This window comes from Labeo rohita, chromosome 18 (assembly GCF_022985175.1).
Source record: "Labeo rohita strain BAU-BD-2019 chromosome 18, IGBB_LRoh.1.0, whole genome shotgun sequence".
Classification (NCBI taxonomy): Eukaryota; Metazoa; Chordata; class Actinopteri; order Cypriniformes; family Cyprinidae; genus Labeo; species Labeo rohita.
The window spans coordinates 7,135,826-7,152,955 of NC_066886.1; the positions used below are offsets into that span (position 1 = coordinate 7,135,826).

Here is a 17,130-nt window from a genome sequence, read left to right on the forward strand (position 1 = left end):
AGCAGGCGGCAGCACCTGGCTCTCTAAAGCGGATGAGGTGACAGGCTTTAACGTTCCACAGAATGGTAACCTTGCGATTCCTGGAGCGCCAAAGCGAGAGAAGTGCGGTCCCAGGGGTGTCATGATACAGAGGCACACTCTCCTATGGAGATCACCAAGCTTCGATCGCCATCACTCTCTGAGGCATGTCGTAACCCTAAATCACACTCACGCTGGTAACTGCACACGCATAGCTCTGGGACTTTGACTGCCGCCCATGTAGGAATGACCTCATGGGACTCGACTAGGGTCGTGTGAAGAATCATTAAAAGAATATTACCAGCAGAACATCTAAATTACCTCTCAGCAGGAGCTGCGTCGCCAGCGGCTCTCTACTAATGTACAGACACTTTCTCTCAACTAACCCTTATTATTAGACCTTGTTTCTTAGACAGCAATTCAAGGATTTCAAGATCTCACTGATAGTACGTTGTATCAAAGCTCACAACCTTTGACTGGAATCTACCGTCTCTTCTCATAGCTAAGGCAGGGGTTAATGCCCTGCTGAGCTGTGAGAGCTTCTGTTGGGGTGTCACTCTGGGTGAAAAACACTAGGATCACACAAGCTGGGAACATCTCTAGTACCTGCCACATGTTCCTCTCCCTTTATACTTAAGCCTTTTTCAATATCAAAACAAGTCTGAGGACTCTGGTAACATGACGGGCCACCAATCCTGAACTACATCTCACAACTTAGCCAGGTTTTACTGAAGCTCTGGGATTCATATATAAACTCAAACATCTTATAGACAGAGAGATGAATGGATGGGGGAAGCATTTCATGGTCTGGCAGACTCCTTACCTCTAACAGAGACTCAGACGCGCCCCAGATATTAGTTTCTGAGAGTACGAGTGTGAGGCAAACCTTGTTAGCTTAAGCGATTAGCGTTTATGCATGAGTGCCTCCGCACAAAAGACTCAGCCCAATGTCCTCCATACACTCTCTCCAATCAGATTTGGAACCAGTGCATCCATTTTTCTGAGATGTGGTTCACAAACAAATGGAATTGACAAAAAAAATGGCCCTGAGGTTGGCAAACTGACTAACCAATCATATCAACCATATAAAACTGAATAAAATACACCATAAATTAAGTATTTGTTGAAGCAAGGAAAAACTAAATGCATTTAACTGAACGTTCAAGTTTCCAAGCAAACTTAAGAGTTGTTAAGAGCTATGACTGAATGTGATTTAAGCAAAACGTATGTAAACATCACAGCATCCTATCAGCAAGTCGCAAGCTAAACTCCTTTCGTGAGAGTGGCACAGTTTTCCCAGGGTGCCCCAGGAGACTCAAAGGCAGCCAGAAATAGTAGCAAGTATGTAAATGAGAGCATGGCTAGCCTGACATAACATGGGAAAAACACATGACAGGAAAGTCCCAGTACCGGCACGGGTCGCTCTGAGAAGCATGCACCATGAGATCTCAACATACACTTGTTACCATTCAACCAAATTCTGACCAAGTGACCAAAAACTGTCAGTACAGAAGAGCAGAGGTCAAAGAAATTCAAAGAGTGACTTACCCAGAAGATGAGGTTGAAGACGAACATCATGTATTTCAGACAGCACAGGCAGCCTCTAGCCATGTTGCACTTCTTGAACTCTAGAAGGAACACAAAGGATAGATCCAGATAAAAGACCACGTATTTGCTGCCTTTGGGAGACTTGTACTTATTGTTGCCTTTGTCGTCGCCGGCCGCCGTGCTCTGAGCAGCGGTTTGCGCACGTGGGCCAGTGGACCCGTAAAAGGCGCCGGCGGTAAAGCCTCGTCCTCCGAACGGCCGTCCGGAGGTGGAGGCTTGGGCAAAGTCTGAGTCGCGGCTGTCCACAGAGGGGCTACGGTGGATGGCGGATTCCTCGCTACTTGACTTCTCCATGCTCTGGAACGGAAGCCGCGTTCTTTATTTCATTCTCTATCATGTCTCTTAGAATAGCCCTTGAGCAGAACCTTGAACTTGCGCTCTAGTGTTCCAAAAAGTGCTAGTCTCTCTCTAAGTCAATCAGACAGTAGCTTTGCAAAATCGCTCTAGTGGATGTGGCAGCTTGCCCCGTAGCCTTGCTGTAATATCCAGAAGCGTTACTCCCACAAGCAGGTGCACGTTGAGCGTAACTGAAGTTTCAGCAGTATTCCTTCACCCTCGTTACCCCTCTAAGAGTGTTCACCCCCAGCCCAAGCAGTGTCCGACTTGGTTCAGCTGCTGCTCGATCCCACACTCCTGCCTGCTGACCTCAGCTCTGCCTTTCCACGAGGAGTTGATGAGTTCCCACAGCGTTCTAACTTCCACCCCCGTTCTCCTCTCAGGATTTTATGCTCCGTGAGACTCTCCAGAGCTCTCTTTATTTTTTTTATCCCCGTTTTGCCTGAATCAATCACGCTGCTGTGATTTAACCAATCTCTGGCAGAGCATGCTGTTCCTTGCTCCTCTCCTCCTCTCTCTGTCTGCGCTCTCAATCACTGCTCTGGTGCCGATACACGCTATTATCAGCAGCCGCATCTAGTGGGCATTCCCTCCCAACCTAACGCTAAGCTCTCACCTCTCTCTCTCTCTCGCTCTCTCTGCCCCTCCCCTGCCACTCAGACCACCAATAAGGCAGCAGCTGCTGGTGCTAGCCCCTCCCCCAGCCGATACAGCAGCTTTAATGTGCTTATCATCACTGTGCTTTATGCCTATACAAGTTCAGTGCTGTCAACTGCACAGGCTGGCCAGAGGAAAGTCTGGGAGGGCAACGATGAATTAAAAAAAAATCATGAGCTGATGGTGGAAGGGGGAGGTGTGGTGATAGGAGATGAATATGAGAACAAGCACACGGCTGCACATGTCTAGTGAGTACGTTAATAAAAAAGAAGCTTTGAGTTGCAACGTGCAAAAATAAGACTCAGAATAAGTTGCCTGTGAGTTGTATTCATGGGCTAATTTAATATAACTGTGACAAATAGAGAAATATACTTTAAAACCTTTTATCCACACTCTCCCGTCGTCGTGTAAGGAGCATGGGTGATTTGGCAGTGCATCAGGCTCAGGAATTATAGCACCATTTCAAGCATGGACATTGGATAGGAGCTTGGAGATACTTCAGGCTTTTCTGCGGAATATAAGGGTTACATCTTAAGTACCTGATGCATGCCGTGTGCTCACACCAATCATGTGTTTTATACATACTGTAGACTGTAAATGTGTCTTGTTTAATTTAGTTTAATTATTTCAATTAAAGAGTTTATATATCAAGTAAGTACTCAATTAGGCAATTTAATGTTTGTAATATCAGTATCTGATTCTTGTTAGAGATACTAATGTGATGTACTGGCTGCAAGTGAACATCTGTTAATTAAAAATGTGATTTAGATAAGTGCAAATATTATTTTAATTGGCAAAATTTCAGATTTGTTTCTATAATATTGTGACTTTATGTTCTCTCTGTCCATGTTCACTTGAAAAAAATCCAGTAATTGGGGTGTTGAAAAATAACATGTTTTATGTCTAGTCAAAAGTTTTTTTTTATGTTTTTTAAAGAAGTCTCTTCTGCTCACCGAGCCTGTATTTATTTAATCCGAAGTACAGCAAAAACAGTAAAAATTTGAAATAGTTTACTTTTTAAAATAACTGTTTTAATATATTTTAAAATGTAATTTATTCTTGTGATTTTAAAGCTGAATTTTAAGCATCATTACTCGTCACATGATCCTTCAGAAATCATTCTAATATTCTGATTTGCTGCTAAAAAACATTTATTATTATGTATTTTGTATTTCCATATGTATTTTGGATCATAAATGCAGGCTTGGTGAGCAGAAGAGAATTCTTTAAAAACAAAAACTACCTTTTCATATCTAAAGAATAATAGTTAAGACCAAGATTGGGTAAATATCTTTTAAAAACAAATAATCCTACAAATAACTATCCTACAAATAATGACAAAAAGCCCAAAATAAAATAAAATAAAACAACGTAAAATAAAATAAAAAATAAATAAATAAATAATAACTCAAAATAAAGCTGTGCATGCTAAGCTAAAATAAATATTGCTCATACTTGGGTTGAAGAATCCTAAAACCTTTAAGGTGACCCATACTGTTTGTGCTTTTACTTTTCTATCAGGATTATGCACTAGTCAGAATTGATGAAAGAATGTTTTTAAGGCAGACAACAAAACTAGCATTTAAATTCAAATCAGAAAAAAATGAACTGAAATAGAAGTAATTTTATTAATAAAAAGGACACTTTGAATGTTGGCTTAAGAACCTTTTTTGAAGGTTATTGGTTTTAAAGGCCTTTAAAAAGAGACAGACAGGGTGATTTTTCAAGCAATGCAGAACAAGCCATAATTTTCTCTCAATAATTCAGACTCAAATTCTAATTCAACCTCTTGTGGAATGAAAAATGCAAAAAAATCAAATTTACAAGTAAAAAGGGAGCAAATTCTTAAAATGTGAATATAACAATGTTTTCTATTGAAAATTAACCACATATTAAACCACTTTTAGCATATTACACAGTAAATCTCAAGAGATCTGGTGGTACCTCTTTTAGTCACTATGCTCCAAAAATACCTCTTTAAAGTTGCCTATGAGCATAATAGTGTGTGAAGTGTGTGTATTTTTATTTATTTATTTATTTATTTGTTTGTAGTAGATGGTGTAGGTGACATTTGCTCAGGTGAGCACCCCTCACATTTACCACAAAAAAGTAAAATTCTAGTTCGCTCTACTGTCACGCCTCAGAGACCCTGGACTAAATGGTCAGTAGGCACTAATGAAGCTTTTCAAGCTGCAAGTGTGAAACGGTTAATTTGGCTACTTTGATCAGCGAATCAGTCAGCTGTCATCGATCGTTTAGTTTAATCACAATACCGCCTCTAATTTACTGTGCCTTTTTCCTGCAGATATCCCCCGCATTTAGTAGCATGATTCACAGCTTTAAACAGCCCCTAATATCAATGCTATTGACAACGCTGTGGAAGGTCTTGATTGAAGAATCGGGCTTTATTCAGAGCTGGAAACCCCATGTGGAAGCTACAAAATGCAGAGCACTTCAGGCTGAAGTTATCAGTTTGCTAATGCCCGATTCAATATCGCCTGCGTCAATGCTGGCACGCAGGCTGACGGGCATTCGTTTGGCCACCCCTCGGGCCATCTACTCCTGATTCCGTTCTGTGCAGAGAGCACACACTCAAGACCACACACTGAATTCGATACCCACAAGAGAGCATGCTCATAATGACTGACAAAAAACACACAAGTAAGCACGAGTTGTCTTGTAGGCATACATGTGCACACATACACACACACAAAAGTTGTCTCTGAAGAGAATGGCGGTGACTCAGGGATTGATAGGACTCCAATTTACAGCACTCTCCTAAAGACATGTATTTGTATGAACTGGTAACAATTACATAAAAATCTCAGATCTGAAATCATCTTATTCTCATTACTTTAATATGGGAAAATTATACAATATCTAAATATTTATGCATGTTGCATGTGTACTGAAACAGGGGGATCCTATTATAATATTACCGCCCCTTAATCTGCACATTTCCACCCACAGCACAGTCAGTTTGTTTTTTGCAATCGACAACGGCGTACCAGTTCTAACACCATGGCAAAAGTTCGAGCAAAGCACTCCCTGCCTCAGAAGAGACAAGAGAGCAGTGGATTTATTGATTTATTTACTGTATATTGTGCTGCTGCCACACAGATCTAATATAAACATGTGATTTCTTTCGCAGCTGTTTACTTTCATGGACTTAACTGACTGTTTTTGTAACTCCTGCGTTTTTAACATATACTTGTGAGTATTTGACAGTTTAAGCGCAATAAGACATGAAAGAGAACTTAGTTTAGTACTCACATGCAGTGTGACAGACGCTTTCTGTGCACGTGCCTCCTAATTTGTTAATGGAGAAGTCCACTTCCAGAACAACAATTTACAGATAATGTAGTCACCCCCTTGTCATCCAAGATCCATCTTTCTTCAGTCGTAAAGAAATTGTGTTTTTTGAGGAAAAACAGGATTTTTCTCCATATAATGGACTGATATGGTGACCTGAGTTTGAACTTCCAAAATGCAGTTTAAATGTGGCTTCAAACGACCCCAAATGCAGAAGTTCCGACCCAGTCTTTGCAAAGTGAACATGCAAAGAAGATTAAACACCCTTAACAAAAAAGGTAAAACAGCGATATAGGACGATTTTAAAGTTGAGGGAGAAAATAAGATCAGAGTTTTTGGACATACCCTGTCTTGAGTTTTTCGACATATCCTAACTGTCTTTCAGAAATCCTGTAATGTTTTCTTTAAAAAACTATTTCTTTACGAATGAAGAAAGAAAAACATGAACATCTTGGATGACAAGCGGGTAAGTACATTATCTGGAAGTTGTTGTTCTGGAAATGGAATTCTTCTTTAAACTAATATGGTGTAAAACGCATGATTTCAGTGCAACAGACATGATAACCAAACTGATGTTTTTTTTTTTTTTTTTTTTTTTTTTTTAGCAGAGTACCTCAATTATGAGCTATAAAGGCACAGCCCTGTTCTGGAAAAGGGGGTGGGGAGCAGCAGCTCATTTGCATTTAAAGAGAAATGCATGAAAATGACGTGTTTCTGCTTCCACTCAAAATAGGGATTTTCAAAATGATATAATAAATGATCTGAGGGATATTTGAAGCTGAAACTCTACAGACACTTTCTGGCGACACCTGTGACTTTTATTACATATTGTAAAGAGGGGCATAATAGGTCTCCTTTAAATCCTTTAAGGATTTTAGGGTTTTTCACAGGGGAGTAACTGACTTCAGGAACCTGAGAAAAATAACAGTTTTAATAGTGCCGCAAACACAATGTGTTTTAATAAAACACAAGGCCTTATAAACCTTAGAAGAGTATGCATTTTAATATCTCTGTTGTCCTCCGGTTGTCAGAATGACAGTTGAATGGTTTGAACCTCAGCTGACCAATCAGCAGAAAGGGGCGTTTCGTTCCCACCCATGTGTAGAAATCGAATATTCAAAGCTGTTATTCATTTTTCCACCCTTGAACGTAAAATGACAAATCAAGCTGAATTCTTGTTTTTCGGTTTTCTGGAAAAAATGAAAAAACCAAAAAGGAGCCATTTTCTTATGTTTCTTTTTTCAATATTAAATCAAAAAACAAATGGACGAATAATACACAGATTTATGATCAGTAAACAACTGTAAAAGGATGTTATCAGAAGTCCCTGTGTGACACTTTGATCATTCCATGCCATAATCCAAAAGCCATTTGGTCGCCATGGTTTTTTTTTTTTATTTCACACAATGAATATCTATGGTAATAGTTTTTGTGTGGGTATATGTACGTGCACATGTGTCTCTGACACCTTCAATTAACACATACATCAAGGGACTCCGAAAGATCAAATGCCAAGTAAAGAATCATGAACAAGAAAAACTGAATTTACACTGCTGTTCCACTACAATACAATCATACAGACCTCATGCCAATGTGAATAAATGGAGCCTAAAAGATAAAACAGAGTGATCTCCGCCTCAGTTGTTCCCGTTTTTGACAGTTCTCTCCACAAAAGGCCAAACAGTCGCACAAAACAGTGGGGGAAGAAGATACTTCTAAGATCCACTGAGAACCATTAAAAAACCAAGTTCAAAGTCTGCCTAAGTGGATTATTGTAAAGCTACATGGTGGAGTGATTACAAAGACATAAAAAGACATTGATGCACGTGCAAGAACCTTATCTCCGCTCGCTTAAATCTTAATTTGTTGCTTTCATAAGTTGAACATCTTTAATTGCGCTGCGGTTGAGATCTGTGCTAGCTTTCCCAAGACATTATCTGAAAGATTAACCAATCTAATTTTGCAGCAAAGAGGATTGAATAGTGTTTAGGTCATCTGTAAATGCTTTAATTATGAAACATGCTCTAAACTGTTGAGAATAGGACTGTTGAAGACACATAGGTGAAACATAATTCTTGGCCAGTGCCTGTCAAAATTGATTTTCATAAGATGCAGACCATGTTGATATGGTTTATTATTCATCTGACATACCTACAGCAGATTCCATAAGTCTTACAAGTTCTCAGAAGCACGACTGGTCTCAGCAGCTAAGAGAAATATTCAAAAACAAGTTACATTTAAGGAAGACAATCAAATAACAGTCAGAGGCATAAATCCATTCAAGGTCAAGGCCTTTTTCGTGAACTAGACATAACAGTCTGTTCAGAAACCCATTTGAAACCAAAGGCTAAGATCTCAAAAAAGATCAATATCTATTTTCTGTTCATCCTCTATATGATTTTAAACAGCAAGATGTAGAGTACTGCAATAATTACACGAATGAGGCCTTGAAAATGCACAGTGAGCTGTTCAGAAACAGTTGCTAGTGTGTTGTGTACATACACAGGTGGGAAAACAACAAGACTCCCAAATTGGATGACACACCTCCATAAAGAGACAGAACTCTCTGAACAAACAGATGACTGTCACACATTTTGTTGCTAATAACAGATCTCGGCAAAGGTTATATTTAGAAATTCACGTTAAATGTCTCTTCTCAAACACAAGTGAACAATCAGAACTCTATCGCTTGACTCAAGTCAGATGTCGATTTCATGTGATATTTGCTGATAAGCATGGCCTTTTGTGGCGTCTGGATAATTCGTTTGAGTAGACAAGTCGATAACAAGGTTCTAACTCATTATCTAGAGATTCAGGGAAATAAGGTGGACATTCAGTAATCGTGTTTACTAGAGAGGGAAAATTAGGAGTTTATTAGGTGATAAAGTCTATATATAATACTACAGGGCACAAATCATTTCAAAGAAAACAAGATGTTGTTCACTGTGCTGCTCTGATGATGCTTAATAAATAAGCATTTATGGAGGAATATTTGATTAGCTTCAATGCCTTGTGGAACTCTTGCAAACACGTGTCGAAGCCTGACACAGAAGAGAAAAAAAATTGTTGTAAAAAGTCATTATTTTTGTTTTCTTTGTGCACAAAACGTATTCTCGTAGCTTCATAACATTATGGTTGAAGCACTAATGTCACAAGGACTGCCCTCATCTAAGGATTTTTCTGGTCGACTAATAGTCGTTCATTTTAAGCATTAGTCGACTATTAGTCGCATGTTTATTAATAAACCATATAAATCATAATTATGAGCCTTTTAATTGCCTACATAGCCTAATAAGTGCTCAAACTTGCCCCAGTGCACCAGCAGATACAATAATTATGAATGTGTCAGGGAAAAACAGCAGAGAGACTGCATTAACATTTTAATAATTTATTGGTAAACAAGTGCTTTCTTTGTTTTTTAACTTGAGAGATGAAGTCTATGACACTGACTCGTCAGTAGTGGATGCACCTGTATGCATATTTCATACGAATTACATAATCTGAGAATATCTGTTTTCTATTTGAATTGGTTCATTTAAAAGTAGACATTTCACTCTCTATAAACATACTGCATTCAAGTTCACAGAGACTGAGATGAATCTTCTTTGTGCTTTAATTATTTTACAAAAGCGCAACGTTTTGTTGTTATTCTGAGTATAACGAATAAACGTAGAGTCTACAGATTTGAAAGATGTATTACTTTTATCTGTATGATCAAAAATGACGGAGAATTTTAGACACTTCAACAGCACACATTTTTCTAGGTCCACTTCCAGAACAACAATTTACAGATAATGCACTCACACCCTTGTCATCCAAGATGTTCCTGTCTTTTTTTCTTCAGTCATAAAGAAATTATGTTTTTTGAGGAAAACATTTCAGAATTTTTCTCCATATAATGGACTGCTATGGTGCCCCAATTTGAACTTCCAAAATGCAGTTCAAATGCAGCTTCATCCCAAATGCGGTTGTAAACGATCACAGCTGAGGTCTTATCTAGCGAAACGATCAGTTATTTTCATTAAAATAATACAATTTATATACTTTTTAATGTCAAATGCTCATCTTGTCTTGCTCTCCCTGACCTCTGTTTTTTTCTGGTTCATGACAGTTAGGGTATGTCGAAAAACTCCCATCTCATGTTCTCCTTTAACTTCAAAATATATCGCTGTTTTACCTTTTTTGTTAAGGGTGTTTGATCTTCTTCGCATGTTCACTTTGCAAAGACTGGGTCAGTACTTCTGCAGCGATGTAGGATGATTTTGAAATGATTTTTGAAGTTGAGTTTTTCGACATAGCCTAACTCTTGAACCAGAATACACAGAGTTCAGGGAGAGATAGGTGATATGATAGGTGACCATTTGGATGTCCTGCCCAGAGTATTATATTACCGCACAGACCAGCCGTTAATGATCTGTCCGTCACGGACTGCATGACTTCACCACTTCCTGAGGATTTTTTTTTTCCGCGACTAATAAAATTTTGATCAGTCAAGCCTCTTCTCGTCAACTACCAGTTATTTGACTATTTGGGGCAGCCCTAGTCGTTAGTACCTTTCTGGGTCTTTAACATGTCTGTTGCGTTGCTGTCTGTGCAAGGTCAGATAACTCTTGGATATCACCAAAATATCTGAATTTGTGTTCCGAAGATGAATGAAGGTCTTACGGGTTTGGAACGACATAAGGGTGAGTAATTAATGACATTTTCATTTTTTGGGTGAGCTATTCCTTTAAGGCCCTTTCAATGCAAGTAAAAGTGGTCATGCACACCAATGCTTTCAATTTTTAAAATGAGTCCAAGTTATTCCTTCAATAATCCACTAGCCACCAATGCTGTCAAAGTGTGCTGTCTTCAGCAAAATCACATCTGAAATCAAGCAGGCAAAAACCTACATGCTCTAGAAGCAGTTATGAAGGGGTCTTGCTGAGTCCTGCTGTGAAACTATAATAAAAGTATATTTTCACATTGTCAGTTTTGTCAGAGCATCTTAAAGCCTACTTCAGACTGTCAGTTTTGAAATCGAGTTTACTCCAAACTCTTCAGCAAGCAGTGTGACTCCATGACCTCAGAGCTCTGAGCAAACAAGGAATGGCACTGGGAGACAAACGACAGGGCTGGGCCTCCTGTCAGCTCAGTGCTGACAAAGCAGCGGACCACACAGGTAGGCAGGGCAAGAGAGAGAGAAAATGTGAATGAAAGAACGAGGGAAACATGGACCCGGCACCTCAATCTCCAGCTTAAACAGCAAACCCGCGGCCCCATCCATCAGCGTAACAGCAGATAAGCGTGTAAAAGAGCGAGAGGACAGAACAACCTAAACAAAGTAGAGCAAACAAACTTCAACCCGACATTTACATTTACAGCCTCAGAGGAAACGTTTGGCCTGCAAAACATAACTGAAGTTGACTTGTTCAAGCACTGTATATGAATTCTCTAATAAACAAGATGAAAAAGCCTGAAGCATGTGTAGATTAATGAGCAAAGCATCCACTTTTTGGTCAAGAGGGAATTCTCATCCCTTCAAGTCAACGGATCAGGGCGTCAATGCATAATAATAGTGTCTATGAACAAATTATTCACTATTATGAATAATTGTGCATGAGAAAAACCCACTCAGTCAAAGATGTCGGTTATTCATTTATCATCACTGAGTTTAATTGATGTTCACAGAGCGTATTCTGAAAAATGACTTTTTGATAAAAGTGTTATGCACACTATGACACAGGGACATGTTGAATGTTGAACACTGCCTACAAACTGTGTACATAAATGGTCAATTAAAACAGCACCGCTAGTAAAATGTTCAGCCAACTGGTCATTATCACAAAATAACCCTGACTGTATCACCCAGAAGGGGTTTATTTTGAGATAATGACTGACTGACTGTATATTATCCTGCTAATTACATGCCTGCTTACCACATAAATACTGTACACATATGGACAAGAATTACTGAGTTATCTGAGCTGAAATCATTCTATTATGCAAGAAGAAAAAGGCTGCAGAGTGATACAAGTCACATAAAACTAGAACAGCTTTCTTTAAAATTATACGAACTAATGATCAGAGAGAATCATAAATACAGTTGGTTATCATTTCCAAATTTCCAAGAACAGGGTATTTGATAAGACACCAATCAAAAATACGTCAGCATATCATCATAAACACAGACGTTTTTTGTCTTAAGTTAAAGTAAACAGATGAGAATGAAAATGCATGTGTAACAGTGTTTTTAGATCCACGTGCATTCAGTGTTAAAGAGACAGCAGCCTAATAAACGTGCTGCCTGTCATTAATCTTAATCCAAGAACAAAAAAATCATTTACTGATCTTGACTGAATATCTGTCATAACTTTAATGAGGATTAATCTATATTTTTTTAATCAAAAGAAAATTACGCAGTGTTTTTAAAATTTGGATTTAAATTTCTGTACCTGCCATTTGTTCAGTTGTATTTATTTATGCTATTGCTAATTAATTAGCTCATTCCAATTTTATTACTGACTGTTTACTTGTCTTTAACAATTTAATGTCTGAAATTTATATTAGTCTAGTTGTTTTTTGCTGTGGTATTTTTTGTTAAAAACACAGGCAAAGTTCCTTTTAGGCCTAAATGTTCTGTAGACTGATGATTTTTGCTCATGTTATTCAGCTGCAAAAGAAAGCTTTGTAAAAACACAGAATAAAAATGTTTGACTTAATATTTTATTGACTTTTTTTGTTATTGGAATCGGAACAAGGAATCGTTAAGAATTGAAATCGGAATCTATAAAATTCAGACGATATCCAACCCTACTCATAAATGACTGAAGTGAAAGGTTCTACATTGGACAACAACTAAAATCGCATACCAAACTGAAGACTCAACTTCCAATTGATTTCAATTGATTGAAGCTAACAGCATTACATTCTGATACACAAAAATGCATTGCACACACAAAAATTGTATAAAACAACAGATTTTAGATACACCAAATTATTTTAACCATACACCTCAATGGTAAATGAATTTGTCCACCATATGGGACTTATTTGTTTAAGCGTGCTGTTATGCTTTATTGAATTAAGATGGCTACCTTTTGGAATTCTCTAATTTGTCATACTCATCAACCATCTTTAATTTGTTTGTCACTGAGCTTGTTGCAATGCATTATAGAATGGCAACATAATTAGGCATAGAATGGCAACATAATTAAGATGCCTACCTTTGGAAGAGACTTTAAATCAGAAGTTACATAGGGGTGACTTGTTCCTTTGCAATTAAACACAAAGTCGCTTTCCAGCACCTTCATTCTCTCTGCTCTGCCTGAACTGCTGAAGTCATTACAAATTCCAAGCAGCAGCTAAAGGAATACCATTTAGAGTGAGCTGTAAACTGTCCGCCATTGTTTCGACGCCTGAGCAGGGGAAGACAAGAATGTCTCCTAAGCGACTGAAGTGTTTTGTTGTTGGATGTAATAATGAATAGCATGGAAGTCATCATTTACTCCCAACATCTGAGCCGCTGAAGATGCAGATGATTACTTTAAGGGAATGCGCCCCCTGATCTAGAGTTTAGATTCTCTGCCCGAGACCGAGCCCAGACTTGACCCGACCCGACCCGTGGGCCGGGTCAGGCCGATATTTCCTGCCACTATCTTCGGGCCGGGCCGGGCCGGGCCGGGCTGGGCGGGGCCATGATCAAGCATTTGTGTGTGTGTTTTTTTTTTAATCATTACTTAATTAGCCTAATTGGGTGGAGAGCTATGCCATAATTATAAATATTATACGAATATTTTAGCAAAGTCGGCCTGAGCAACACGTGTAGGTCTACAAAGTTGCGCAATTTGCAACGCGTGTCATGCGCAGCAACGCTCTAGCTCCCGCGACAGCGTCTCCTCCACTTGCACACATAACACCGGGCCAGCTGTGCTGTATTGTGTATGTGTATAGCCTAAGTGCAACATGGAGCTTGAAGACGTACAGAAAAAAAAAATTAAAACGGGGGAATTAACTTTGAGCAAGTTTGGAGGAAAGTCGGAGGTACGGAAACATTTTCATTTTCTGTGTTTATCATTGTTCACGTTTTTTTAGGCTTTTTTTTTTTTTTCATTCAGATCTATTTGCGATCCATTCTGAATAAACAAACAATGCAGTTTACATGCTTCGTCCTTGTTGCATTTTTTCATTAAGATAAATCTAAACTAATTTCTGTAGTTCAAACAACTTAGAATTGTAGTTGAGAACGTCTGTTATAACGGCTCACCTATTAAAAAATAGTCGGGTTTAAAATGGGCTCGGGCTCATAATTACAGTTAATGTGTCGGACCGGGTCGGGCTCGGACACAAGGTGCACGGGCTCGGGTAGGATCGGGTTTAATTTTTTGGGCCCGATCTAAGCTCTACCCTGATCTACCTAAATGCGTCTATGTTTGCGCAAATCATTGGTGATGCAGCTTAACCTACACAAGTAATCTACAAATCGCCTTTCCTAATGTGTAAAGTTCCAGAGCTAAATGCGGTTAAGTTTTACAGTTTCTCAAAGAATTGCTCGTCATCCCATGGAAGAGAGGTGCGGGGTGAGCAGAGCTCATTAGCATTTAAAGAGACATGCACCAAAACGGGTCGCTGAGAACATAGCTGTTTTTGACATGGTAAAAAGAGTGTTGTTTTACAGTACCTTGGAGAAATTTTAACCAACGTATGTTATAGATTTTTCATTAAAACCTTAAAGAATCATATGAACAGGGCATCCAATGACCCCTTTAACAACACATGTAGAAAAAATGCATTTAAAAAATAAATAAATAAATTCTCTGCATTTTTTTTATCTCTGCAATTCTCCTGCTCTAACTTGTTTCCTAATCCAGCTTTCTAATAAACATTGTATACTGCAAATGTTGTTGGCTCTGTGACAAATTGCTTTTGCTTCTTTATTGCAAGATGCATAAATATAAATGTAGATAAAGTACAACTGTATACCTCCGAGGCACTGCCCCAATGACAAGCAATTGAAACCTGAATTAAAATTATCAAGAACATTCAATCTGCTGCTTTAATAACTATTGTTAAAAATCAGACCATCTCAGACATCTACTTCCAAAAATTGATTATTTGAAGGCTTCTTAAAGCGCACGAATGATGAAATCAGATAGAAACAGCACATATTCTTTACCAGCACACGACTATGGGATCAGTCAGATTTGTGAAAAATATGTAATGGAACTGTCAAACTGTCAAAAAGTTAGACCTTGCAAAATGGTTAAGATGACCTTCACTCATCACATTACAACAGGTTCCTCTTCCTGCACCTGCAGCCTAAAATCTGCTCAGCATGGAACATGCCATTCAGCTCGAGGCATTTTATGGTACAACTATAATTCATCCATCAAATAACTGTCGGTACGGACACATGGTTGCTGTCTGCAGATTACCGTGTCGTCTCCAGCGTCAAACACAAACCGAAGGACCACAACCAGAATAACACTTCCCCCTTCTATAGATAGGCACAGTCAGTCATCCGTTACCCCCCAAGATTAGAGGAGAAAGAGAGAGTGGGTACTTTTATTTTGGGAATCTGAGAGGGGGGCGAGGCGGATAAAAGCGTTGTGGTTTATGGCTAACGTTCCCCACCACGTGTGCATCCCTGGAGAGGGTGACGCCGGCCAGCCGGTCCCCTTCACCTTTTCAGAAGAACCTGCGGATGCTGTGGTCACAACTACAACCTATTTCCAGCTCTGCAGCTATGTGATTATACCAATGATCCCTTCCGCCATCGCAAAAGCCTATAAGGGGCAGTATTCCTGTGGCGCCTGTCGGGCAATTCGACACACACTTAATCCTCCTCTGTGTTTCATGGAAACAGCAATAGAAAACACATCAGGAGGTCTGGAGATAGAAACACACAAACGTCCGTAGAGGGACTGGAAACTTTTGGGAAAGTTTTGTAAATGGAGCTTATCAGGAAACAAGCTGTCTAAGGTAACTGCTTACTTGCGCACAAGGTGGAGTCTAGAAACTTTGGAGGTAGGCATGGTGCCCATTGGCTCCAGCCTCGTCTTTGGTGTTTTAACATGCGGTTCAATGGGAGCAGCTGGTCTGTCGGAACTGGAGCTGCTGATACAGCTCCTTGAGGTCAAAAGCATTATAACAATACATCACTGCCTCTACAACGGTGGTTGCAACACAGCAGGGAAGGCTTGTGGCTTACCACTCTTATATCCAAAGCTCTATTATATAGAGTCTATTCATTAAGCTTACCCAGAATTAGTGTGGATAAGGATTCATGTTTGTAGGTAAAAGGGAAATATGGATTAGACATAAGACGGCAGATGCTATAGAGATTTTCTGTCCTGTACCACAAGAGGAAAGATTTATTTATATCACATCAATATTACTCAGAAAACTCATTACAATTTAGACGCAAACACAGAAATCATCCATCCATGCACTATCATTAAAAAGTTTGATTTTAGCAAAACTTTTTTTTTTTTAAATAAATCAATACTTTTATACCGCAAGGATGCATTAAATTGATCAAAATACTTTTATAATGTTGCAAAAGACTTATATTCCCAACAGTTCTTTTCAATTTTCTATTCATAAAAACAAAATGTATCAATGCATCCACAAAAATATAAACTCTTTTCAACTTTTTTAAGAATCATGAGACACTGAAGACTGGAGAAATGGGTGCTGAAAATGTAGCTTTACAATCAAAGAAATTAAATTTTAAAATTCTAAATTTAAATAATAATTTCCATGTACTCCCACTTCACATTTGATGAAAACAGTGCATGTGACAAACAAACTAAAACTATGACTTTAAAAAAGTTGTAAAAATGAACACTAGCTTGCACACAGCACTCGTGAAATCACAAAATAATATGGAAAAAAGAAAATACTTTTAAAAGAGAAAGAGCCAGACTGGTTCATACTGAGTAAGGCTGAGCCATCCTAGAAGAACTGCAATGTGGATAATAACAACTGGCCTTCATGCATTTCAAAGAAAAGTGTCTGCTTTCTTGGATTCTGTTTATATTTTATACTCCCTGTTTATAAGAAGTCTTCACTATGAAAGTCACTCGATTATTGTGTATTTTAGCCACACGGGCATAAAGTTCTCAGCCCCCTGGCATTATGAAGAAACTATAAGACTGAAAAATAAAGTTTAAAGTAAAGATGAGCATCACAATGTCTTACGAGAAAATTATTATTAGT

General features: G+C 38.6%; 1 protein-coding gene across 8 annotated transcripts in view; it reads right to left on the reverse strand.

Annotated features, from left to right (window-relative positions):
• tspan9a (tetraspanin 9a) overlaps positions 1–17,130 on the reverse strand; it is a 211,779-nt gene that overhangs the window by 86,250 nt on the left and 108,399 nt on the right. For 5 of the 8 annotated variants that reach the window (XR_007829692.1, XR_007829691.1, XR_007829689.1 and 2 more), the window contains exon 1: positions 1,567–2,564. Coding sequence is in view for 4 of the 8 variants with exons in the window: in XM_051135001.1 (XP_050990958.1) it covers positions 1,567–1,920 (354 nt within the window). In the remaining 4 variants the exon portion in view is untranslated. Of the gene's footprint in view, positions 1–1,566; positions 2,565–17,130 lie in introns of those variants that run through there. The other 3 variants (XM_051135004.1, XM_051135002.1, XM_051135003.1) reach the window with 1 other exon arrangement.